The sequence below is a fragment of the Mobula hypostoma genome, chromosome 1 (assembly GCF_963921235.1).
Source record: "Mobula hypostoma chromosome 1, sMobHyp1.1, whole genome shotgun sequence".
In the NCBI taxonomy this organism is placed as follows: domain Eukaryota; kingdom Metazoa; phylum Chordata; class Chondrichthyes; order Myliobatiformes; family Myliobatidae; genus Mobula; species Mobula hypostoma.
The window spans coordinates 103,599,743-103,626,624 of NC_086097.1; the positions used below are offsets into that span (position 1 = coordinate 103,599,743).

The window sequence follows — 26,882 nt, forward strand, 5'->3', positions numbered from 1 at the left end:
GACAGACAGAGTCCATAGAAGTAAGGAAAAATGGCATCAACTTCATGGACTCTATACAGATTAGAGGAGGAGGTGTTCATTGTCTTGAAGCAAATAAATCCCCAGGGTCTGTCAAGGTGATCCCCTGGACATTGTGGAAGGCAAGTGCAGAAGTTGCCAGAGAGATTTAAATTGAACTTAATTGACTTTATTTCTTACATCCTTCACATACATGAAGAGTAAAAATCTTTCTGTAATGTCTTGGTGGAAGAAGCTGGCCTAGAGCCTGTTGGTTCTGGATTTTATGCTACGGTACCGTTTCCCGGATGGTAGCAGCTGGAACAGTTTGTAGTTGGGGTGACTTGGGTCCCCAATGATCCTTCGGGCCCTTTTTACACGCCTGTCTTTGTAAGTGTCCTGAATAGTGGGAAGATCATATCCAAAGATGCGCTGGGCTGTCTGCACCACTCTCTGCAGAGTCCTGCGATTGAGGAAGGTACAGTTCCCATACCAGGCAGTGATACAGTCAGTTAGAATGCTTTCAATTATGTCCCTGTAGAAAGTCCTTAGGATTTGGGGACATATGCCGAACTTCTTCAACCGTCTGAGGTGAAAGAGGTGCTGCTGTGCTTTTTCCACTACACAGCCAGTGTGTACAGACCACGTGAGATCCTCAGTGATGTGTATACTGAGGGACTGAAGCTGTTCATCCTCTCAACCCCAGATCCAATGATATGAATAGGGGTGAGCCTGTCTCCATTCCTCCTGTAGTCCATAAACAGCTCCTTTGTTTTTGCGACTTGAGGGAGAGGTTCTTGACACCACTGTATCAGGGTGATGACTTCTTCTCTGTAGGCTGCCTTGTTATTATTTGAGATAAGGCCAATCAATGTAGTATCATCTGCAAATTTAATTAGCAGATTAGAGCTGTGGGTAGCTGTACAGAGAGTAAAGGAAGGGGTCTTAAGACATAGCCCTTGGGGGTCGGGGGGCAGAGGTGAGGGAGCCCACTCTTACCACCTGCGGGCGATCTGACACAGGAAGTTCAGGATCCAGCTGCATAAGGCAGGTTGAAGGCTGAGGTCTCTGAGCTTCTTGGAGGGAAGGAATTATGGTGTTGAATGCTGAACTGTAGTCCAAGGACAGCATTCTCACATACGCATCCCTCTTCTCCAGATGTGCAAGGACGGTGTGTAGAGCTGTGGCTATTGCGTCACCTGTCCATTGGTTGTGTCGGTAGGCGAATTGTAGGGGGTCCAGTGTGGGTGGTAGCAAGCTGCAGATGTAAGTCCTTGACCAGCCTCTCAAAGCATTTGCTTATTATCTGAGGTGAGTGCAACAGGACACCAGTGGTTCAGACATGTTACCTTGGTCTTTTTATTTTCAAGGACAATGGTGGATGTTTTGAAGCAAGAGAGCACTCTACACTGGGAGAGGGAGAGATTAAAAATGTCTGCAAACACACCTGCCAGTTGTGCCGCACACTCTGAGTACTTGCCGTGGGACGCTGTCTGGTCCCGCAGCCTTACAACTGTCCACTCAGAAACACATGTGTACTTCGGCCTCAGAGATGACCAAGCCTCTGGTCGCGTTGGCAGCCTAGTGTTGGCAACATTGAACCGAGCGTAAAAAAGATTTAGATCATCTGGGAGAGAGACAGCGATGTTGGTACCACTGCATTTAGTGATGTCATGCAGACCTTGCCATAAGCTGTGTGTGTTGTTGGTGAAGAGTTGAAGAGTTGTGTCTGAATCTTTTCCTTGTATTGTTGTTTCGCTGCCTTGATGACTTTGCATAGATCGTAGCTGCATTTCTTGAGTTCCTGGTGGTTACCGGTGCCAAAAGCTTTGTCTTGTGAGGTGAGTGCTGTGTGCACAGAGCTGTTGATCTAGGGTTTCTGGTTTTGATACACCCTGAACGATTTTTGGCGGGCAACATCCTTGATACACTTCCGGATGAAACTCATGACCCCTTCTGGGAACTTGGGAGCATCCTCATCACAAAATACATTCCAGTTGACATCCTGTAGCATGGAGACTGATTGGTTGGACCAACGGTGGATGGGTTTAACTATGGCCGCCTCTTGTTTCAGTTTCTGCCTATACACGGGCAGAAGCACGATGGAGGAGTGGTCAGACTTCTTAAACAGTGGACAGAGGAGCACTTTGTAAGCGTTGCAGAAGGGAGAGTGGCAGTGATCGAGTATGCTATCTCTTCGTGTGCTCACCTAGATGTGATGACAAAACTTCGGAGAGACCTTAGTCAGCAATACTTGATTAAAGTGTTCAGCGACAATGAAAGCAGCCTCTGGGTGTACAGTTCCTTGACAGCCAGGTCAGTATCAGCCTGTGTCAGGATATACACAGCTGAGTTAACAGCCGTGAACTCCTTAGACAGCCAGAAAGGTTTACACAGCAGCACAAGGTACTCCAGATCTCTGGAACAAAAGGATTTGAGAGCATGCACATTCCAGGGGTCACACCAAGTATTACTGACCATGAAGCATACCCTTTACTCTTCCCAGAGAGATTTTTAGACCTGTTCGCCCAGAACAGGGAGCACCCAGAGGGCTTGATGGCGTCATCCAGTATCTCCTCCATCAGCCAGGTCTCCATGAAGCACAAAATGTTACATTCATTTGTTTCTTGCTGGTAGGAGATTCTGGCTCTCAGCTTGCACAGCTTGTTGTCCAGGGACTGAATATCAACCAGAAGTATGCTAGGATGCAGCGGTCTCAACCTCATCACTCAATGCCAGCCCTTCTCCCTCACCTCCGGTGCTGCTTCTAAGGTAGTGACGGTGTAGTAAATGAGCCTCCCATGGATCATGTGTGCAGAGGTTCCCAGCGTAGAAAAGGCAGCATGCTGTGGGTAAATGCCGTCTTCCCGATGTTCAGAAGAGTCATTCATATGTGATGTGATTATCAGCTTCTTGAACAAGAGATGTGAAGGAAATTGCAGAAATTAGCAAAACACTGTAAAGATGGTATGGAGCTCGCACCACGGCTGCCGTACGCAGCGCCATCTTGACAGTTGTTCTTAGCGACAGGTGAGATGCCAGAGGACAGCCAAAGGTGTTCCACTGTTTAAGAAAAGCTCTAAAAATACACCAGGAAATTTATTCCACCTTTGTAAACAGGTGAGCCTGACATCAGTAGTGGGAAAATTATTAGAATCTACTCTAAGGGACTGGATATGTGAGTATTTGGATAGACATGGACTGATTAAGGATAGTCAGCATGATGGTAGGTCATATCTAACCAATCTTATAGAGTTTTCGAGGAGGTTAGCAGGAAAATGGATAAAGGCAAGGCATTGGATGTTGCCTACATGGACTTAGCTAGGCATCTGACAATGTCCCGGATGGGAGGTTGTTCAAGAAGGTTCAGTTACTTAGCATTCAAGATGAGGTAATAAATTGGATTAGACATTGGCTTTGTGGGAGAAGCCAGAGAGTGGTTATAGATGGTTGCCTCTCTGACTAGAGGCCTGTGACTAGAGCAGTGCCACAGGGATCATTGATGTGTCTGTTGTTGTTTGTCTATATCAGTTGTCTGGAAGATAACAAGATTGGGGGTGAAGTGAAGAGCGAGGAAGACTATCATGCTTGCAGTGGGATCTTGACCAGGTAGAAAAATGGCAGATTGAAATTAATGCACACAAGTGTGATGTGTTCTACTTTGGTAGACCAACCAGGGTAGGTCTTACACAGTGAATGGTAGGGCACTGAGGAGTGTGTTAGAACAAAGGGATCTGGGAATACAGGTCCATAATTCATTGAGAGTGGTGTCACAGGTTAATAGGGTCATAAAGAAAGCTTCTGGCACATTGGCCTTCATAAATCAAAGTATTGAGTACAGGAGAGTGGAGGTTATGTTGAAGTTGTATAAGACTTTGGTGAGGCCTAATCTGAAGTATAGTGTGCAGTTTTGGTCACCTGACCACAGGAAAGAGGTAAATAAGGTTGAAAGAGTACCGAGAAAATTTACAACCATGTTGCCGGATCTGGAGGACCTGAGTTATAAGGAAAGATTCAATAGGTTAGGACTTTATTCCTTGAATGCAGAAGATTTAGAGGAAATTTGATAAAAGTATACAAAATTATGAGGAGCATAGATTGAGTAATTGCAAGCAGGCTCTTTCAACTGAGGCTGGGTGCAGGACAATTAGAGGTCATGGGTTAAGGGTGAAAGATGAAAAGTTTAAGGGAACATAAGGTGAAACTTCTTCACTCAGAGGGCCATGAGAGTGTGGAATGAGCTGCCAGCATAAGTGGTGCATGCAAGCTTGATTTCAATGTTTAAGAGTAGTTTGGATAGGTACGCAGATGGTGGGAGTACCGAAGGCTACAGTCCCTGTGAAGGTGATGGAAGTAGGCAGCTTAAATATCTCAGCACAGACTAGATAGGCCAAAGGGCCTGTTTCTGTGCCATACTTTTCTGAAACTATGTCTATTCCAGATAAGAGCTGGGATCAGAGGAGGGAAGAGGGTTGGTAGTGTCCGAGGAGAGGGGAGGGTTGGGGTTTCAGGGAAGGTGGGGTGGGAGGAAGATGGAGTCTCGAGGACTTGAGAAGCAGGGGATTGCAGAGTGGAGGTGGGGGAAGAAAAGAGCCACATAACCATGTTAAAAGGCTGCGATAGAGTAAACATGGAGAGGATGTTTCCTATGGTGGGGGAGTCTAAGGCCAGAGGATACTGCCTCAGAATAGAGGGATGTCCATTTAGAACAGAGTTAAGGAGGAACTTGTTTAGTCAGAGAATGGTGAATCTGTGAAATCTGTTGCCATAGGTGGCTGTGGAGGCCAAGTCCATACATATTTAAGTGGAGGTTGGTTCTTGATTAGTTAGGCATAGGGAGAAGGCAGAACAGAGGTGAGAAGGGAAATGGATCAGTTATAATCAAATGGATGAGAAAACCCGATGGGCTGAATGGCCTAATTCTGCTCCTATGTCTTATGGTCTTATGGAAAATGAGCTCTGAGCAGCAGGAATGAATTTCAATCAGCTCCACAGCCCAAGTACAAAAGGCGGCAGCAGCAGTGAAAAAGAGCTTTGATCAGTGGTGAATTGGGAGGAGGGAGAAAAGGCATACTGTGGTGATAGTGGATTCGTTAGTTAGGGGAATAGATTGGAGGTTCTGTGAGCGAGAATGAGATTCCTGGATGGTATGTTGTCTCCCGGGAGCCAGGTTCCAGGATATCTCGGATCGAGTCCTCAGCATTCTTAAGTGGAAGGTGAACAGTCAGAAGTCGTGTTCCATGTAGGTGCCAATGACATGGATAGGACGAATGATGCGGTTCTGCACAAGGAGTTCAGGGAGTTAGGTGCGAAGTTAATGAGCAGGACCTCCAGGGCTGTGATCTCAGGTTGGCTACTTGTGCCAAGTGCTAGTGAGGCCAGAACTAAGAAGATTATACAGTTTAATATGTGGCTAAGGAGTTGGTGTAGGAGGGGGGGGCATAAGATTTTTGGATCATTGGGCTCTCTTCCAGGGAAGGTAGGACAGAAGGGACGGTTTGTATCTGAACTGGAAAGGAAAATTGGATCTACCATGATGAAATGGTGGAGCAGACTCGACAGGCTGAAAGGCCTAATTCTGCTCCTCTGTCTTAAGGTCTTATTTTCATATCGGCTGGGACAAAATAAGGGGTACGTTGTCAGCAGTGCTAGCTGATTTACCTCACTCAAAAGGTGGGCTGTTAGCAACAGAGTCAGGAACTCTGGGTGCATGGCACTAATGTTTAACGAGCACAACTTTATCTAATGGGAACAGTTTTAAGGTGCTTGGAAGCAGGTACAGAGGACATGTCAGGGGTAAGTTTTTTTTACGCAGAGAGTGGCGAGTGCATAGAATACGCTGCCGGTGACGGTGGTAGAGGCGGATACGATAGGGTGTTTTAAGAGACTCCTGGATAGGTACACAAGGCTTAGAAAAATAGATGGCTATGGGTACCCGAGGTAATTTCTAAAGTAAGCACATGTTCAGCACAGCTTTGTGTATTGTGCGGTAGGTTTTCTATGTAATGACAGCAGACCATGGTTACACACAATGCTCTGAAATCCAGCACCAGTGTCAAGGCCCTTCCTCTACAATTTTAGCTGGAGCCTAACCAATATTTCATTGAGTGCTGTATATCATTCTGGTTGCCACACTACAGGGAAGACATGAATGCACTAAGCAAGGCTCAGGAGTGATCCACCAGAATATAGCTGGGATGAAGCATTTCATTTATATGGAGAGACTGGATAGATTGTTTCCTTCCTTGGAGTCAAGGAGCTGAGGGGAAACCAGGTTCTCCTATATAAAATTATGAGGTGCGAAGATAAGGACTTTTCTGTATTACAGAGGTGCCGGGGGGAGAGGTTCAGGTTTAAAGGTAGAATATATAGAGGAGATTTGAAAGAAAAATCTTTTCACTCATCAGGTCATTTTAAACTGGAGCACACAGCTTGGGGGGGGTGGGGGGAAGGGAAGTGGAAGCTGATATTCACAGAACATTAAACAATATCCAGACAAGGACTTGAAACACCAAGACTTAAGAAGATTATACAAGAGTGCTGGTAAATAGGATGAGTACAGATGGGTATATGATGTCTGCATGGACACAGTGGATTGAAGACCTTGATTTGTGAGGTATAACATGTAGCAGATGTAGGTATACAAAATAGTACAATAGCTTGCATTCTAATACTTTCATTTGCACTTACCAATGTCTTGCTCCACTTCAGCATCAATTCTCCCAATCCTTGTTATTCCTTCCTAAAATTATGAAGACATGCAAATCAATTGCTTAAACTGATTAAACAGAACTCTCTGAATTACTCCAAAAATATATGAACAAGTGTTTTATTTTAAGATTAGCTAATAAGATAAATTACATTGGTGTATGTCTACAAAATGTTATAAAGTAAAGTCAGTGATATTTAGTTTGGGAATTGAAGTCCCAGAAAACAAAGTGTTTATGTGTGTGTGTGTATATATATATAAAAAGCGATGTGACAGAATATCAAAGATCAAGAGTTGGACCTCTGATTTTTGTTTATGCAAGCTACTATAGTCAGAAAGTTCATTGTTAAAGGACCTTTAGAAAGGTCGATAGAAACACATTTAATAATTATCAATATTACAGAGCAAAGAAACTGCAGAAGAATATGAATGAGCAACTCAAGTTTTAGTAAAGGTATCATGAATTGAAATGGTATTTTTATATATTCTTTCAGATCATGAATGCTGTAGCAAGGTCAAATTTAAAAAAATGATGATTTTACATTTATATTGCTGAAGTATGTTCTACTGATTGCCTGTGCCAACTTCAGACATTGCATACCTTGCCACTGGTGCAGAAATCTACAACATGCCAACTGCGAAACAATGCCGAACTATGGAGTGAGTAACAATACAAAAAGCCAGTAAATTTAGACAAGGATCCTTCAGGACCACTGGGAGATCTTGCTCTGTTTGCCAGAGAAAGCAAGATCTCCCAGTGGCCACACGTTTTAAATCCTCGTCCCATTCCCATTCTGATATGTCTATCCACGGCCTCCTCTACTGTAAAGATGAAGCACACTTAGGTTGGAGGAATAACACCTTATATTCCGTCTGGGTAGCCTCCAACCTGATGGCATGAACATTGACTTCTCAAACTTCCGCTAATGTCCCGCCTCCCCCTCGTATCCCATCTGTTATTTATTTATTGATTTATTTATATACACACATTATTTTTCTCTCTCTCCTTTTTCTCCCTCTGTTCCTCTCACTATACTCCTTGCCCATCCGCTGGGCTTCCTCCCTCCCCCTTTTCTTTCTCCCTAGGCCTCCTGTCCCATGATCCTCTCATATCCTTTTTGTCAATCACCTGTCCAGCTCTTGGCTCCATCCCTCCCCCTCCTGTCTTCTCCTATCATTTCGGATCTCCCCCTCCCCCTCCCACTTTCAAACCTCATACTAGCTCTTCTTTCAGTTAGTACCGACGAAGGGTCTCGGTCCAAAACGTCAACTGTACCTCTTCCTATAGATGCTGCCTGACCTGCTGCATTCACCAGCAACTTTTATGTGTGTTACAAAAAAAAAGGAATACAGATGTTGGAATTCTAGAATAAAAACCAAAAAATGCTGAGAATGTTCAGCATGTGAGGCAGGATATTTTGGGAAAGAAAGAATTAAAAATTCAAATCAAAGTCAGAAAAGTTAAGTTAAAGGAAAAATGAAGGTCCAAAGAGGGGGGAAGTGGAGGGAATGTAGTGAAGATGGAGACCAAGCTTTTTCAAAGTACCACAAATGCTTTTGTAACATTCAAAGGCAGGGATATCAATGCTGGTTAATATTAGATGATCTGTTTGGAAACAAGTAAATTGAAAAATTTCTGATGGGAGTGCAGCAAAAGTAACAAATAGTGCTGGAACTGTAAGATCAGATCATGGTAATTGCCAGAAATCAGAGTTAAAAGACTCGAGTATAAATATTTAGCAGATCAGATTATATCTGTTTAGAGACAAAAGAATGAGCTAACATTACAAGTTACTTCAAAACTGGCCCATTATGATTCAAACAGGAAAGGCTGGTTTCTGAAATTATTAAACCTAATATTTATTACAGAATGTTGTAATGTGTATTTATTTAGCAGTAAGGTGTGGAGTCGGCCTTCCGGCCCTTTGATCCACACCACTCCAGCAACCCCCGACAAACCCAAACAACTCTAACCTAATCACAGGACAATTTAGAAAGCTCAATTAATCTACCCTGATTTGGACTGTGGGAGGACTCCTTACAGAATGGCACTGGAATTCCAGAATGCCCAGAGGTGTAACAGCATTGCACTATCGCTAACATGGCCATGGCGCTCATGTACGAATGTACTATGTACTAGTAACATGTACAAATGTGCTGCTAGAAGATGAGATGGTGCTCCTTGAGCTTATCCTGTGCTTTGTTGGAACAGTGGAGGAGGTCGACGACAGAGGTCAGAGTAGAAGTGGGATGGACAGGTTGAAGCTTAGTATTACTACTGTGGACTGAATAGAAGAGCCCTGTAATCTGCATTTGATTTCTTCCATGTCGAGGAGGCTGTTCCAGAGCACTGAATTTAGTGCACAAAATTGGAAGTATAAGGATCTCTACTTTACTTGGAATGACACTTTAATTGAGCAGTACTTTTAGGGAAAATCAACAATTCTTTCCCCAAAGATGCTGCCTGATTTGCTGAGCATTCCCAAAATTTCATATTTTTTTCAGATCTCCATTTATAACACCTCAGGAAATCCACCCTTCCAATTAATTTCTTCCATCATCCAGGGGCCCCAAACAGTTTTTCCACGTAAAGCAGTAATTCATTTGCACTGCTTCCAATGTTGTGCATTGCTTTCAGTTCACAAGTTTCCAGTCACCTGTCAATTCATTTCTCCATCTCTTTTCCAGTCCAACCTCTGTTTTGGTTTCCTATACTAATCAAACAAAGCCTAATACATAAGCTAGACAATCAGCACCTCACCTTTTGCATGGGCTTGTTGCAACCTCTGGAGTTTAATACTGCACATAAAAAATTCAGATAAGCAGCCTTTCGAGTTCTGATTCAAGGTCATCGACTTGTAACATGAAGTCAGTGTTTCTCTTTTCACAGATGCTGTCTGATCTGCTGAGTATTCCTGGCATTCAACTTCAGATTTCTAGCAACTGCCAAATTCTACTTTTCACTTTTCCGGCATGTTGCTTCTTTCCGTTGCCAGCAATCACCTTCTTTTACTTACACTCCTTCAAACACATTGGTATTGACGGAATTGTATTAATTTTTAATTCTTATACAACACCAAAAAAAGTTGTGTCACCAGGACAACCTTGGTCTCCATCTTTTCAGATATCCCCTGTGTTCTCTCTATTCCTCCCCAACTCTGCAAATAAAACCATGCTCATTTCCTCACTTCTCCAGTTGTGAAGATTTATAGATCAGAAACATTAACTCTGTTTTCTCTCTACAGATGTTACATAAACCTGAGCCATGCCACTATTTTCTATTCTACTTCTGTCAAATGGAAATTTGTATCCACATTTCATATGACTAAAATGCATTACTTGTACAAATGGGACATTGAAAATAACCAATGAGGGTTCCGGTGACGCCATCGTTCAGAATGGCAGCTTAAATCAATAGCTCCTCTGAAAAAACGCATATTTTGCCCCGTTAATCCATCATATACAAGATCTTTCGAAAATACCTTTATTGATAAGGGGAGCAAGAATGGGGAAAAAGAATGGAGATATAAAAAGCACCGCTGCGGAGCCTATGGAAGAGAGAGGTTCAGCGCGCGGCTCTCCTACACGTGCGCGTGGCGGCGAAGCTGACGCAGGGCCTCGTGCAGGCGAAGCGGCAAATATGATAAGGATTCTGGAGGAGGTAAGGGAAGTCCAAAAAGATATAAAACAGCAACTCAATGATGCTGATGTCAATCAGAAAATAGCAGTGGCAGAGTCTCGAATTGAGAAGGTGGAAGATCACGAGCAAAATGTGGAACAGATACGAGTAAGACGATAAAAATATTAAATCAACAGGGAAGTAAATTGCTTGACCAGGAGGAAAGATCATGACGGAAAAATATCAGGATTTATAATGTTCCCGAAGGAGCGGAGGGATTGTCGATGATGGACTTTGTAGATAAGCTGCTGTGGTAAGCGCTGGAGATTCCCCCGACAATGGAGATTGAAATTGAGAGAACGCATCATTCGCTCGTCCCGTGGCCCTCTGGAGACAGAGAAAGTAAACCACGCTCAATAGTACTTAAATTCTTTCAAGTCAAGAGCAAGACGGAGATTCTACGAAGGACCTGGGGTAAGAAGAGGGTTTTTTTGGAACGGTAAGTTAATATACTTCCATCATGATTAGCCCTCAGTGCTCCTACAGAAACGGAAGGAATATTCCAAAGCGAAACGAATATTAAAGCAAGTAAAGATTAAATTCCAAACCCTGCACCCTGCTAAACTGAGGGTATTTTACCAAGAAGGGATACGACTATACCAGACGGTGGAAGAGGCGACTACAGACATGAACAATTAGCGTATTTCCCGAACTGCTTGGGAAATAGTAAGCGTCCTGAGAAAGCAGGGGACGGGAGCAGGACGAGAGAAGGATATTAGGAAGAGACTGTCAGTTCTCCGAGGGCAGCCCTCACCTCTTCCAGAAGAGCCATAAGGTTTGGCTAACTTTTAAAGTGCTGATACACTAAACAGAAGCAAAAATAGACAGTGATATACCTATCTCGAGAAATACGTATTAAAATGTGGATTTTATATTCTTGGCTCTATCCCTCCCCCTCCTGTCTTCTCCTATCATTTTGGATCTCCCCCTCCCCCTCCAACTTTTAAATCCCTTACTCACTCTTCCTTCAGTTAGTCCTGACGAAGGGTCTCGGCCTGAGACATCGACTGCACCTCTTCCTACAGATGCTGCCTGGCCTGCTGCGTTCACCAGCAACTTTGATGTGTGTTGCGTGGATTTTATATTACTCAATTTTTAAAATTCATTTGTTCATTCCCTTTTCCCCACCTAAATGAGAATATATACATGGGAGGAATACACAGGGAAATCATTTCTGTGTAATGGACACAGTTTTTTTACTTTTATAGGTACTGCAACAGGGGCCCTCAACCCACAGGTAGGAGGGGCTATCCCCCACAGCTCGACTTTTTTTCTAGCCCAACCCAGGGTCACCTAGAGACCCCAGCCTTGGAATCACACCTTTGTTACCTTTTTTTTATTATTTGCGTTTCTTGGCTCTTATTTGTTCAGGGAGTAGATCGATTAAGTTATACTCTGCAAATTTCAATGATATACTAACAGATAAATACACATGGCTAAGGACAAGGTAAAATTCATTTCTTTTAATGTCAGTGGACAGTCAAGCGCAGTAAAATTCTATCAAAAATGAAAAAAGAACAGGCCCATGTATATTTACAGGAAACTCACTTAAGTGATAATGAGCATGGAAAATTAAAGAGAATGGACTTCACTAATTTGTTTTTCTCCTCATATAAATCAGGACATAGAAGAGGAGTTGCTATTCTCATCTCAAGCAAGCTAAAATTTGAAAAAGTATTTCAAATGGAAGATAAGGAGGGCAGATATATTCTAGTAAGGGGGAATATAGATGGAAATCCAGTTATTTTATTGAATATATACACCCCCCCCAGGAAGTGATATTAGTTTCTTACAGAAAATTACTAATATTATGGTAACAGAAACAGAAGGCCTCATGATATGTGGGGGAGACTTAAATTTACAATGACAACCAAAGTTAGACTCTTCCAATAGAAAAACTTATGAAACAAAGTCCTTACATAAGAAAGTTAACACTCTTTTTGAGGATGTTGGTCTAATTGATACATGGAGGGACCTTTTCCCCGACAGAAGGGATTACACTCATTATTCTGCCCCCCATTCCGTATATACAAGAATAGACTACTTTATAACATTTGGAAAAGATAGAGACAAAAAAAAAATCACCTGTGGAATTGTGACCATGCACCTATGTACTTATCTGTTTATTTTGACCTACAACCAAAGAATACTATTTGGAAACTAAATTCAAATCGACTCAATGATCCCTATTTTAAAGAATAAATTAAAAAAGAAATTGGTCTTTACTTAGAATTCAATGATAATGGAGAGGTTTCACCTCCCATTCTATGCGATACTCTGAAGGCCATCTTAAGAGGGAAAATTATAGCGATATCTTCATGTAAGACGAAAATAAGGAATAGAACATTAGAGGAATTACAAAATAAGCTGAAGGAACTAGAAAAAAAACAAATTGAGTTTGGCACAGGATACACTAGAGGAAATTTAAAACATTAGGAATGAAATTAATAGTTTGGCTACACAAGAAATCAGAAAAAATTTAATGTTTCTGAAACAGAGACACATGAAAGTGGATCTAAATCTATGAAAATACTGGAGTGGAAACTGAAAAAAAAGATAGCAGAAAATAGAATTCATAGAATAAGGGATTCAAGAACAAAAGTGATAAAAAAAAATAAGCCAAGTGAAATTCAAGAAGTTTTTGAAATCATTTTACAAAACTCTATATTCCAAAGTTCCAGGGGGAAGCATAATCCAGATTGACACCTTCCTGAATTCTTTAGAGTTACCCACTTTAAGCAAAGAACAAAATAGAATGATGACTGCTGACATAACTGAAGCTGAACTAAAAAATGCAATTAGTAGGCTTAAATTAAGTAAGTCACCAGGATCAGCTGGATATACAGCAGAGTGGTATAAAGAGTTCAGAAATGAGTTAATTCCTGTTTTGCTCCCCACACTGAACTGGGCTCTAGGAAAGGCACAAATGCCACCCAGCTGGAAGGAGGCGATAATCTCAGCTATACCGAAAGAAGGCAAGGATAAAATGGAATGTGGGTCATTTAGACCAATATCTGTTCTTAATGTAGATTATAGATTATTTACCTCCATCATGGCCAAATGATTAGAAGATTTACTACCCACACTGATACACAATGATCAGACAGGTTTTATACAACAGCGCCAAACACAAGACAATATACGAACGACACTTCACATTATGGATCATATTAAAAAAATGAAATTGAAGCAATAGTGATAAGTGTGGATGCTGAAAAGGCATTTGATTTAATTGAAATTTTCTTTACAGAGTTTTACATAGATTTCGTCTACATGACACAATTATTAAAACTATACAGGCACTATACGACAATCCTACTGCCAGGATTAAAATCAATGGATATTTATCTAATAGTTTTACCCCAGAAAGGGGCACAAGACAGGGTTGTGCATGGTCACCGCTACTCTTCACATTATATCTGGAACCATTAGCTCAATACATCAGACAAAATGAAGATATCAGGGGAATTACTATTAAAGAGACAGAGCATAAATTGGCCTGTTATGTGGATGACATTAACCAACGTACCCTTTACCTAAATTGAAGCAATCCTTTGAACAATATGGCTAATTATCAGGATACAAGATCAACATAGATAAAACCCAACTACTTTCATATAACTACAGGCCACCAAGAGAAATTGAAAGTAGATATCTGTTTGGGCATAGCAAACAGAATCCTTCAAATATTTGGGCATCATTATGCCAAAAGATTTGGCAAAATTATCAGAATGCAATTATCAGCCTATATATCAAAAAATTAAGGAAGATATAACAAGATGGAACCTAATTCTTTTTCTTGGTCTCAGTTCAAGGATTGAATCTATTAAAATGAATATACTGCCCAGACTACTATATCTCTTTCAGACCCTGCCAATAGAGATTAACCAAAATTAATTCAATGAATGGAACAAGATGCTATCAAGATATATATGGCAAGGTAAAAGGCTGAGGGTTCGTCTCAAAACTTTGCAATTAGCCAAGGAAAAGGGGGGATGGGGCCTACCTTCTCTTGGAGATTATTATTTTGCAGCACAGTTGAGAGCCGTGATATGCTGGTGCAACCCATCATATGGCGCTCAATGGAAAAACATTGAGGAGAGGATACTTCCCATCCCCACACAGGCAATTTTGACTGATAACAACATACAAAGTTACATAAATAATATTGACAGCCCATGGGTGAAATGGACTCTTAAAATATGGAAAACTATTATAAAAGAATATAAACTAGAGAGAGACATTGCAATTCTTAAATGGTGTGCATATGACTCGGATTTTACGCCGAATAAACTGGATGCTAGATTTAAGGACTGGACAGCTAAAGGAATAACAGCTATTTGCAATATAATGAAAGAAGGAACACTGTTCAGTTTTGAAATTCTCAAAGAGAAATATTTATTCGAAAAACAAGACCTTTACCGGTATTTACAGATACGACAGTATGTTAATAGGAAGGTTAAAAATGTAACCAAGGCAAGTACATGTCTGATAGAGCTATTTAGAAAAGCATATAATCCAGACAACAGTAGTAGAATAATTTTAAGCATTTATAAGGGTTTGTCAAATCTTAAAACACATTTGACTTCATACATTAAAACAAAATGGGAGAAGGAAGGAGGGATAATAATATCTGAGGAAGACTGGACAATAATATGGAGGTATCAATGGAAGTGTACCAGGTCACAGAAATGGAGGGAGTTCGGGTGGAAAAACTTGGTAAGATATTTTATTACACCCTTTCAGAACTCACATTATAATAGTAATTCCCCTGCTTGCTGGAGAAATTGTGGAAATCAAAATGCAAACCATTATCATATTTTCTGGGATTGCCCCATTATCAAAGACCATTGGAGTGGGATACATAATGCCCTACAAGACATCTTTAAATGTGAAATACCCTTAGAGAGTAAGACCATATATTTTGGGTATGTACCTCAAGAATGGTTGAAAAGAGATAAATATTTAATGAATGTACTGCTGGTGGCTGGTAAAAAGACCCTTACTAGGAAATGGTTATCTCAGGAGAGCCCAACTTTAAATGCATGGATGGAAATTACAATGGACATTTACAAAATGGAGAAGATAACAGCATCTGTTAATCATAACATGGAACAATTTTATTCATACTGGAAAAATGGTTTAACTACATAATACCTCATAGGCCTGATTTTATTCTCACAAGTCAATGAATATGTTGTAAAAAAAATCACTCCCTACTCCGTACAGAGTTTTCTTCTTTTGATTGTTCTTTCTTTCCTCTCCTTTCTATAAGTGTATATTTCAGATAAATATTATGTGGAGATTTGTGACAAATATGACTGTATGATATATGTCCTTAATCTGAAATACATCTTATGGAAATGTTTGTTTGCTGATGAAATTCAATAAAAAATTACAAAAAAAAAGAAAATAACCAATGAATATTTAAACACAGCAAACAATTTAAGTTTAGCAGGCACAACATGTGAAAGGATAACTGATCATCAATAGTATCCTTACTTACAGTTCAGCTGGTCCTATAGAAAGATAAACAAGCGAAGAAAACAAAAGGAAGAAAGATAATTCAAAGAAGAAAATATATGGTGAATTATAATAATTTCCTTATAAATTTATTAATGTATAACACTTGTGTAATACTTGACCTCTTTCCATTACAGATTTGTTTCTATCCATATTAATAATACTAAAATGATCACTGTTCTTCTGAGCCTTCAAATTTAATTTCCAAGAAAACTTCAGTATGAATCTCACTGCACAATGTCTCACACTAACTCATTATTTCCCAAACTAGCTCAATTTCTGTCTCACTAGCTAGAATAATTTCTGTCTCACTTTGTAGACTGCGTATAAATTAGTATATCCAAGAACACTGTGGGAAGCTAGAGAGGAAATTGCGGGAGATCTGCCGAAGATGTATGCAGCATCATTAGTGACGGGTGAAGAGCCAGAAGACAGGAGGGCAGAGAGGGCTGCATCTTTATCTAAGAAAAGCTGCAAAGAATAAATTGGTAACTACAGCCTAACATTTAAGGAATACAAGCACTCGGAAAGACTGAAATAGTCAGCCCTTTTTGTGTGTGGAAGATCACATCTCATGAATTTGATTATGTTTTTGTGAAGTAACCAAAATGATTGATGAAGGCAGAGCTATCAACGTCTATATGGATTTCAGGAAGGCCTCTGATAAATTTCCAGGCTGCTATGTTAAGTTAGACTGCATGGAATTCAGAGAGAGCTAGCTAATTGGCTTAATGATAGGAAAAGAGGGTGAGGGTGAGGGTGAGGGTGAAAGGCTATTTTTCGAACTGGAGGCCAGTGACTGACGATATTGCAGAATTTAATAATGGACTATTGTAAAACTATTGCTAGTTTATATTAATCTCAAAGTAAGGTCTAAACCAGTAAGTACAGCAAAGCAACATATGCTGATGATATTCAATCTTCATAGCTCACTGTCTGCTTTACACCATGCATATTTTGAACAGAATTTGAATGTTTTGAATGTATTCTATGCATGCCTTGACCAGAAAGGGACTGGAATGTCACCACCCACTCTGACAGCCTCCAATGCATCTAAACCTACAGTCACCACTGCAAATATAAAATTAATCTTCTGGAGGAGTGGACCCATGGAAAGCAACTGGCCCAGATGGTGTACCTAGCTGTGTTCTTCGATTCTGCGTGGATCAGCTGGCAGGGGTACATGTAGACATTTTTAACAACTCTCTGCTTCAATCTAAGGCTCCCATCTGTTTTAATAAGACCACTATCATCCCAGTACCTACCAAAACACAAGGTAACGTGCCTTAATGACTATTGCTTGGTGGCTCTGACATATTGAAATGCTTCAAGAGGGTGATCATGGAATGCATGAATTCCAGCCTCCTAGACCACCTTGATCACCAACTGCCAAAACAGGTCGATGGCAGAAGCCATTTCCCTGCCCCTACACTCATCTCTGAAGCAGTGGACAGGAAAGACACCTATGAAAAAACTTATGCTTATTGACTAGAGTTCCACCTTTCATAGTATAATTCCAAGCAAACTCATCTACAAACTTCTAAACCTGGGACTAAACACCTCCCTTTGTAACCTGATCCTTGACTTCCTGACCAACAGACTGCAATTTGTAAGGATAGGTAGCACAACCTCTGCCACGATTATTCTCAGCTTTGGCAAGCCACAAGGCTGCATCCTCAGCCCCTACTCTACTCACAACTGTGTGGCCCAATTCCACTCCAAATCCATCTACACATTTGCATATGATACCATTCTAGTGGACCGTATCTCAAATACTGATGAGTTGGAGTACAGAAGGAGCCAGAAAGCCTAATGACATGTTATCACGATAACAACCTTTTCCACAAAGTCAGCTGAACCAGTCAATGATTTGAGAAAAGGGGGTCGTGCACATGTTCCTATTTACATTAACAATGCTCAGGTCAAAAGGGTTGAGAGTTTCAAGTTCCTAGGAATGAAGCTCATCAATAGCCTATCCTGGTCTAACCATGTTAATGCCATGGTACGAAAGCTCACCGGTGCCTCTATTTCCTCATGAGGCTAAAGAAATTTGACATGTCCTATTTGACCCTCACGAATTTTTATTGTTGCCCACAGAAAGCATCTTGTCTGGATACATCACAGCTTGGTATGGCTGCATCTCTGCCTATGAATGCAAAAAAACTGCAGAGAGCTATGGACACGTCTTAGCACATCACAAAAACCAGCTTCCCTTACATGTAGACACGTACTACCGTGCTCAAAGACAGCTTCTATTCCACTGTTATAAAAGCATGGAATATTTCTCTAGTATGATAAGATAGGCTCTTGACCTCACAATCTACCCTGTTGTGAGCTTGCACCTTACTGTCTACCTGCACAGCACTTCCTCTGTACTGTACCACTTTATTCTGCACTGTTGTTGTTTTACCTTGTACTACCTCAATATGTGACAACGATAAACACTAACATAAGCATAAAAGATCTTAATAAGGAGGAGAGAAAATTGTCAAATTGAGTTCAAGAGCTGCAAGATGATGTTTTAGCTCAATAACATTGTGGTTAAACCACACAGAGTATTGTGTTCCATTCTGGAAGCTTTAGAGAAAGTACAAAGGAGATTTACCAGGAAACTTTCTGGATTGGAGAATGTGTCTTATGAAGAAAGGTTGCATCCTTTCCTCATAAGACCCTAAACACATGTAACATTAGATCATTTTTCTCAATAAATAAATGAACAAGTATAACATCTTTTGTGTTATTTATTTAATTAGGTTCTCTTTATCTAGTTTTAGGACTTGCGTGAAGATCTGATCATGTTTTAGGTCATATTTATGCAGAAATGGAGAAAATTCCATAGGGTTCACAAATTTTCTAGCATCATTGTACTCCACGATCACTCTAAACATAGAATATATTGTACTGTTTGGTTTTAAATTCCAAATATATTTTGAAAATGGCAACAAAATACATTGAATCAATTCAAAAATCTTACCCTGAGATAATAAAGACAAACACCTGTACTTAATATATCCTCATCCACTGCTATTAAATGAGGTAACTGGGAGGCAACAATGACTCCTGTTTTCCTTCTGTTTATGTCCACATAATATTCCTCCATGATTGCTTTTGTGTCTTTCCATCTGTCTGTCCAGTCTTTGGTAAGCTGATCCACCTAAGAAAGATTACAGTAATACCTGATGTCAGTATTTCCTGAGACAAATTAATAACCATAAGACCATAAGACAAAGGAGCAGAAGTCGGCCATTCGGCCCATCGAGTCTCCTCCGCCATTTTATCATGAGCTGATCCATTCTCCTATTTAGTCCCACTCCCCCGCCTTCTCACCAATCTCTGCCTTAAATACACCCAATGACTTGGCCTCCACTGCTGCCCGTGGCAACAAATTCCATAGATTCACCACCCTCTGACTAAAAAAATTTCTTCGCATTTCTGTTCTGAATGGGCGCCCTTCAATCCTTAAGTCATGCCCTCTTGTATTAGACTCGCCCATCATGGGAAACAACTTTGCCACATCCACTCTGTCCATGCCTTTCAACATTCGAAATGTTTCTATGAGGTCCCCCCTCATTCTTCTAAACTCCAAGAGCGGACAAACGTTTCTCATATGTTAACCCTCTCATTCCCAAAATCATTCTAGTGAATCTTCTCTGTACCCTCTCCAACGTCAGCACATCCTTTCTTAAATAAGGAGACCAAAACTGCCCACAGTACTCCAAGTGAGGTCTCACCAGCGCCTTACAGAGCCTCAACATCACATCCCTGCTCCTATACTCTATTCCTCTAGAAATGATTGCATTCGCCTTCTTCACTACCGACTCAACCTGGAGGTTAACCTTAAGGGTATCCTGTACGAGGACTCCCAAGTCCCATTGCATCTCAGAACTTTGAATTCTTTCCCCATTTATAATAATAGTCTGCCCGTTTATTTTTTCTGCCAAAGTGCATAACCATACACTTTCCAACATTGTACCTCATTTGCCACTTCTTTGCCCATTCTTCCAACCTATCCAAGTCTCTCTGCAGACTCACTGTTTCCTCAGCACTACCGGCCCCTCCACATATCTTCATATCTTAGCAACAAAGCCATCTATTCCATAATCCAAATCGTTGAAGTACAATGTAAAAAGAAGATTGAGGAAAAGTGTGAGGTAACATACTTGAGAGCAAATTAGTTATTTTCTGTTTTTGTTATGGAACATTTTCTTATGCAGTTGCTAGAGATGCAAAACATCTTATTTTACTTCCTACTATGTAGACACGCAAAACAGCCCTTCCATGCGAACACAGCAATTCATCTGCACTACTTCCAGTTTAGTGAATTGCATTCAATGTTCTAAATGTGGTTCCCCCACACCAACCAACAAATGCTGATTGAGTAATAATTCTGCAGAATATCTTTTCTCATTCCACAAATGTGACCTTGAGCTTCCAGTCTTCATTCACTTCAATTTGCTGTTCAATTCCCTCTCTGATTTCTTTGCCTTCTCTGTCATCTTTCATATGCCCCTTAAAGTATACTATTTCTCTACTCCACATGCTCCAACTGATGCAACTTCAACCCAACCATTCCAAGTGTTTGACAAGAACAGACCATTCTGCCCAACAAGGCTTGCCAAATTTCTATTCACATGGTGTGTTGAAATAACTATTGAGTTTAGATTTGAAAGACTTTTAAGGTACTACTGTCAACTATACAACCAGGTAGTTTGTTCCATGTGTCCACAACTTGCTGTGTAAAGAAATGCTCCCTGATGTTAGTCTGAAATCACCCTTTAACCAGTCTTCACCAATGGCCCTGTATCTTCATTGATGCATCTGGACCAGATGGAAAAATGGGCTGAAAAATGGCAAATGGAATTTAATGCAGACAAGTACGAGATGTTGCACCTTGGTAGGACCAACCAGGGTAAATCTTACACAGTGAGCAGTAAGGGACTGAGGAGTGCAGTAAAATAGGATTTGGGAATACAGATCCATAATTCCTTGAAAGTGGGATCACAGGTAGATAGGTATAAAGAAAGCTTATGACACACAGGCTTTCATAAATCAATGTTTTGTGTAAGGAGTTTGGATGTTATGGTGAAATTGTATAAGACATTGATGAGGTCTAATTTGGAGTATTATGTGCAGTCTTGGTCATCGACCTACAGGAAAGATCTAAATAAGATTGCAGAGAATATTTACAAGGACATTGCTGGGGCTTGAGGACTGGATATGGTTGAATACCTTATTCCCTAAAACAAAGAAGAATGAGGGGAGATTTGATAAAGGTACCCACAACTTCTTGAGAAGTTTTTTTCCCTCCATAACATGCCAATAAATAACCAACCTTCAGTTCATTTTGAAGTAGTATTTCTGTGAGGCTTCCATCTTTCTCATCATTTTCATCACTTAGGGGACTCAAGTTTCTCTGCCAATAAATCAACGAAGATCAACATTATCAGGTGCTTTTGGTGCACTAATGACAGCTTGATTGAGTACTCAAATAGAATTGTGACAGTAATCGAACACTGATTTGTGGTGACTGAAAATCTTCACATCTACACTCCTATCACAACAGTCTTGAAGTTTAAAATGGTTATCCCAATCAAAGAGCATTTTGAGCATAATTCAATGACAAAATTATACAGAAGTACCTCATTAACCAGTAAAAAAATACTACTTACAATAAGTCTAAGTTATTCCTTGTTTTATCATTGATCATTTTACACTATCGTAATTCTACTTTTCTTCCAGTCCTGAATCAACATCTACTTCAGACTGGTTTTAACTCAGCAGCAAAACTTGTATACCCACAGCTGCAGAGCACACCCATCCCCTAAATCAGTCAATGGAGAAAGTCTGTGTAGATTTACTTCATTGTCTGCACTTAAATTGCATTGTTAGTTCACTTGAGGGAGTGTTGAATTGATAAGGAGTGTTGAATTGATAAGGGGTGTTGAATTGATAAGGGCATGTGAATTGATACGGTTGAACTGATAAGGGAATCTGTCTGTTCAAATAGGAATGGGACTCCTCTAAGGAGGGCAAGGTATTTCTTCCAGCAAATGTTCATTCCACAACCAGCGTCACTTAAAGATACTAAATGGTCACTCATGAGTCAGCCTCTTACATATTTGCCTAAAAAATAACCAAACTTCTTGTAATCCCACTGACCTTGAAACTTTTTGTAACATACGAAGCATGTAATGTTTTATAAATGCCAGTCTTTTCTTTTTTCCATCCTTAAAGTATAGGATGTCATCCATGAGAAAGATCAGAAAGCACCCGAGTTGACTGTTATTGGCAACAATAAACAGTTGATCAAAACGCCTGTTACTACGTCTATAAAAAGTATTCACCTCCTTGGAAGTTATTGTTTTATTGTTTTACAACACTGAATCACAGTGGATTTAATTTGGCTTTTTTGACACTGATCAACAGAAAAAGATTATTTTGTGTCAAAGTGAAAACGGATCTCTACAAAGTGATCTAAATTAATTACAAATATAAAACACAAAATAATTGATTGCATAAGTATCCACTTCCCCCTTAACATGATATACCAAATCATCACTGTTGCAGTAATTGTTTTTAGAAGTCATATAATTAGTTAAATGAAGATCTGTTTTGGAGACCTATGTGCAGTCAAATTGCTTCAATTGATTATAGTGAAAATACACTGTAATCAATTGTGTATTTTGGAAGGTCCAACTGCTGGTAAGTCAGTATCCTGGCAAAAACTACACTATGAAGACAAAAGAATACTCCAAACAACTCCGCAAAAAGGTCATTTAAAAGCACAAGTCAGAAGATAGAAAATTTCCTAGTCACTGAATATCCCTTGGTGTACAGTTAAGGGAATCATCAAATGGAAAGAATATGGCACAGCTGTAAATCTGCCCGGAGCTCAGACGAGTCGCCTGGCTTGGATCCTACGTTCCATGGGTGGAGGAAAGGCAGCTGCCTGTGGCTCATCCAGAGGTGTGTTGACATGCTCATGGTCATGTCATGACGGCAGGGCCATGGTAGCTGAATCCTCAAAATTTTGGTGGGCTGGTTTAAGGCCACCTTCTGAAATATGTTTAGATGTATCCTTCTTATTATCTTATCTTATCTTTTCTCCCCATTCTGAAATGCAGAACGGGCCACCATAAGGGGGCCAAAGGAGATGTTGGCGGATGAAAACAAATGAGGCGGAATGTAGGTCAACAGGAACCCAAGTGTGTTGTACACCACGACGGGAGGTAGGAATAGGAGAAAAGGAATTGAATTTACTGAGGAGGGTGGAACACTGTTGACAGGTGGACCAGGTGGTCATGGCATCAGGAATGAAATCACCTGGCACTCGTAATGGATAACCGTACACCAATTCGGCCACGGATGACTGCAGGTCCAGTTTTGCGGCTGTTCTGAACCCCAGCAGGATCCACTGGAGATGATCATGCCAACATACATTTGTCAGGAAGCTCTCAGAACAGCCTTTAAGGAGCGGTGAAACTGCTCACAGAGGCCATTAGACTGCGGGTGATACATCATGGTGTGAAGTAGCCTAAATTCGAGGTTCTGGGCCATCTGATATGAATTGGTCAAAGGAAATATCAGATGGGGTGCCAAACTGAGCAACCCAGGAGCTGATGAAAGCCCAGCCACGTCTGCAGCCATCGTCAATGCTGGAGGGGCAATATCTGGGCACCTGCTGGAGGAGGTGCGTAAAACTGCGGGGGGGGGGGAATGGCCAACTAAGTCCACATTGATGTGGTCGAACCATCACTCAGGGACCTCAAAAAGTGCCAATGGCACCTGAACATGACCGTTAAATTTTGTCCACTGGCACTCCACAAAGGCTGCAGACCAATCATGCACATCTTTCTGAGGCCATGCCAAACAAACTTTAGTGCAACCAATTTCTGTGAGGCCTTTTGGCCTGGATGCAAGAGGCCATGTATGGAGTTGAAAACAGCCCCTCTCCAGTTTGTGGGCACGATGGGACAAAGGCGACCACACAGGAGAGAAACCCAAATTTCCCCAAACTTAATGTCAGCCAACCACAGACCATGACTGCTGTTCGGTAAGCCTGGACGTCTGGGTCAAAAATAGCTTGGTCGACTGCCATGCCACTGTACTCAACCTTAGATGCATGGCCTCAAAGGCTGACTGTGAGAGGCAATCAGCCACGGCATTATTTTTTCACCGTAACGCTGTGAAATGGCGACCCTCTAGAAGAAAACAAAAATGGCAGACAATGAGAAGCTCAAACGTGCCGTACTGCCTTTCGGAGGAGTGGAGCTGCCAGCTGAAGGCGAGCGGCTGCCACATTCTCCGACCAACAGTTTGTGCACAGCACCCATGGCACAGTCTGAAGCATCAGTAGTACCAAGGTTTAAAAACAGACCACCATATACAGCGGGCAGCGTTGTGAGTGGGCAACAGAGTGAGAGAGAGCAGAGTGGGATGGCTTTGACTCACCAGTCTTCAGTGAGAACAGGCAGAGGCCAGGGTAGGTTCTGGTAAGATTTTTGTCCAGTTTGTTTGGAGTAGAGAGAATGCCAGGCAGGATGTTAGAATGCTCCTTTTGCAGGATGTGGGAAGTCAGGGTGCCCTCCGGTGTCCCTGACAACGACACCTGCAAGAAGTGCATCCAGCTGCAGCTCCTAACAAACCGCGTTAGGGAACTGGAGCAGGAGCTGGATGACCTCCGGATCATTCGGGAGAATGAGGAGATTATAGATAGTAGCTACAGGGAGGTAGTTACGCCAAAGGAGCAGAGGACAGGAAACTGGGTCACTGTCAGGCGAGGGAAGAGGAAATGGCAGACAGAGCAGGGTTCCCCTGTGGCCATTCCCCACAACAACAAGTATACTGTATTGGATACTGTTGGGGGGAGATGACTTACCTGGGACAAGCTGCAGTAGCCGGATCTCTGGCACTGAGTCTGGTTCTGCAGTGCAGAAGGGAGGGTGGAAAAAGAGGAGAGTGGTAGTGATAGGGGACTCGATAGTTAGAGGTGCAGATAGAAGGTTCTGTGGTCGTGACAGAGAATCCAGGATGGTTTGTTGCCTCCCAGGTGCCTGGATCAAGGATGTCTCTGATCACTTGCATGACATTCTGAAGTGGGAGGGTGATCAGCCAGATGTCGTGGTGCACATCGGTACCAATGACATAGCAAGGAAGAGTGAGGAGGTCCTGGAGAGTGAGTATAGAGAGCTTGGTAGGAAGTTGAAAAGCAGGACCTTGAGAGTGGTAATCTCAGGATTGCTACCTGTGCTACGTGCCAGTGAGGGTAAGAATAGGATGCTCTGGAGGATGAACAAGTGGCTGAGGAACTGGTGTAGGGGGCAGGGTTTCAGATTTCAGGATCATTGGGACCTCTTCTGGGGCAGGTGGGACCTGTACAAGAGAGATGGGTTGCACTTGAACTACAAGGGGACCAATATCCTTTCAGGGAGGTTTGTTAGTGCTATTGCGGAGGCTTTAAACTAGATTTGCAGGGGGATGGGAACCAGGGTGCCAGAGCTGACAGTGTGGCTGGGGTGAAAATAAATGATGTTAAACGTTCAAGCAAATCCGCTAATAGAAAGGTTGTGAGTGGTGGTAAAAATCTTCTGAGGTGTGTATATTTCAATGCTAGGAGTATTGCAGGGAAGGCAGACGAGTTGAGGACGTGGATTGACACGTGAAATTATGATGTTATAGCAATTAGTGAAACTTGGCTACAGGAGGGGCAGGACTGGCAGCTTAATATTCCAGGGTTCCGATGTTTCAGATGTGATAGAGGCAAAGGAATGAAAGATGGGGGGGGGTGGGGAAGTAGCATTGCTTGTCAGGGAAAATGTTGCAGCAGTGCTCAGGCAGGACAGATTAGAGGACTTGTCTACTGAGTCCTTATGGGTGGAGCTGAGAAACAGGAAAGGTATGGCCACATTAGTGGTGTTGTATTATAGACCACCCAATAGTCAGCGAGAATTGGAGGAGCAAATTTGCAGAGAGATAGCAGGCAACTGCAGGAAACATAAAGTTGTGGTGGTAGGGGATTTTAATTTTCCACATATAGATTGGGACTCCCATACTGTTAGGGGTCTAGATGGTTTAGAGTTTGTAAAATGTGTTCAGGAAAGTTTTCTAAATCAATATGTAAAGTTACCAACTAGAGGGGATGCAATATTGGATCTCCTGTTAGGAAACAAGTTAGGACAAGTGACAGAAGTGTGTGTAGGGGAGCACTTTGGTTCCAGTATTCATAACACCATTAGTTTCAACTTGATCATGGACAAGGATAGATCTGGTCCTAGGGTTGAGGTTCTGAACTGGAAGAAGGCCAAATTTGAAGAAATGAGAAAGGATCTAAAAAGCGTGGATTGGGACAGGTTGTTCTCTGGCAAGGATGTGATCGGTAAGTGGGAAGCCTTCAAAGGAGAAATTTTGAGAGTGCAGAGCTTGTATGTTCCTGTCAGGGTTAAAGGCAAAGTGAATAGGAATAAGGAACCTTGGTTCTCAAGGGATATTGCAACTCTGATAAAGAAGACGAGAGTTGTATGACATGTATAGGAAACAGGGAGTAAATAAGGTGCTTGAGGAGTATAAAAAGTGCAAGAAAATACTTAAGAAGGAAATCAGGAGGGCTAAAAGAAGACATGAGGTTGCCTTGGCAGTCAAAGTGAAGAATAATCCAAACAGCTTTTACAGGTATATTAAGAGTAAAAGGATTGTAAGGGATAAAATTGGTCCTCTTGAAGATCAGAGTGGTCGGCTATGTGTGGAAGCAAAAGAAATGGGGGAAATCTTAAATTTTTTTTTGCATCTGTATTTACTAAGGAAACTGGCATGAAGTCTATGGAATTCAGGGAAACAAGTAGTGAGATCATGGAAACTGTACAGATTGAAAAGGAGGAGGTGCTTGCTATCTTGAGGCAAATTAAAGTGGATAAATCCCCAGGACCTGACAGGATATTCCCTCGGACCTTGAAGGAGACTAGTGTTGAAATTGCAGGG

The 26,882-nt window shown here is 41.4% G+C and overlaps 1 protein-coding gene across 1 annotated transcript in view; it reads right to left on the reverse strand.

Annotated features, from left to right (window-relative positions):
* stard9 (StAR-related lipid transfer (START) domain containing 9) overlaps positions 1–26,882 on the reverse strand; it is a 418,409-nt gene that overhangs the window by 121,514 nt on the left and 270,013 nt on the right. The window contains exons 15-17 of the mRNA XM_063054195.1: positions 21,241–21,321; positions 18,883–19,062; positions 6,688–6,739 (exon numbers count right to left, since the gene is read on the reverse strand). Of these exons, the coding sequence (XP_062910265.1) occupies positions 6,688–6,739; positions 18,883–19,062; positions 21,241–21,321 (313 nt within the window). The remainder of the gene's footprint in view (positions 1–6,687; positions 6,740–18,882; positions 19,063–21,240; positions 21,322–26,882) is intronic.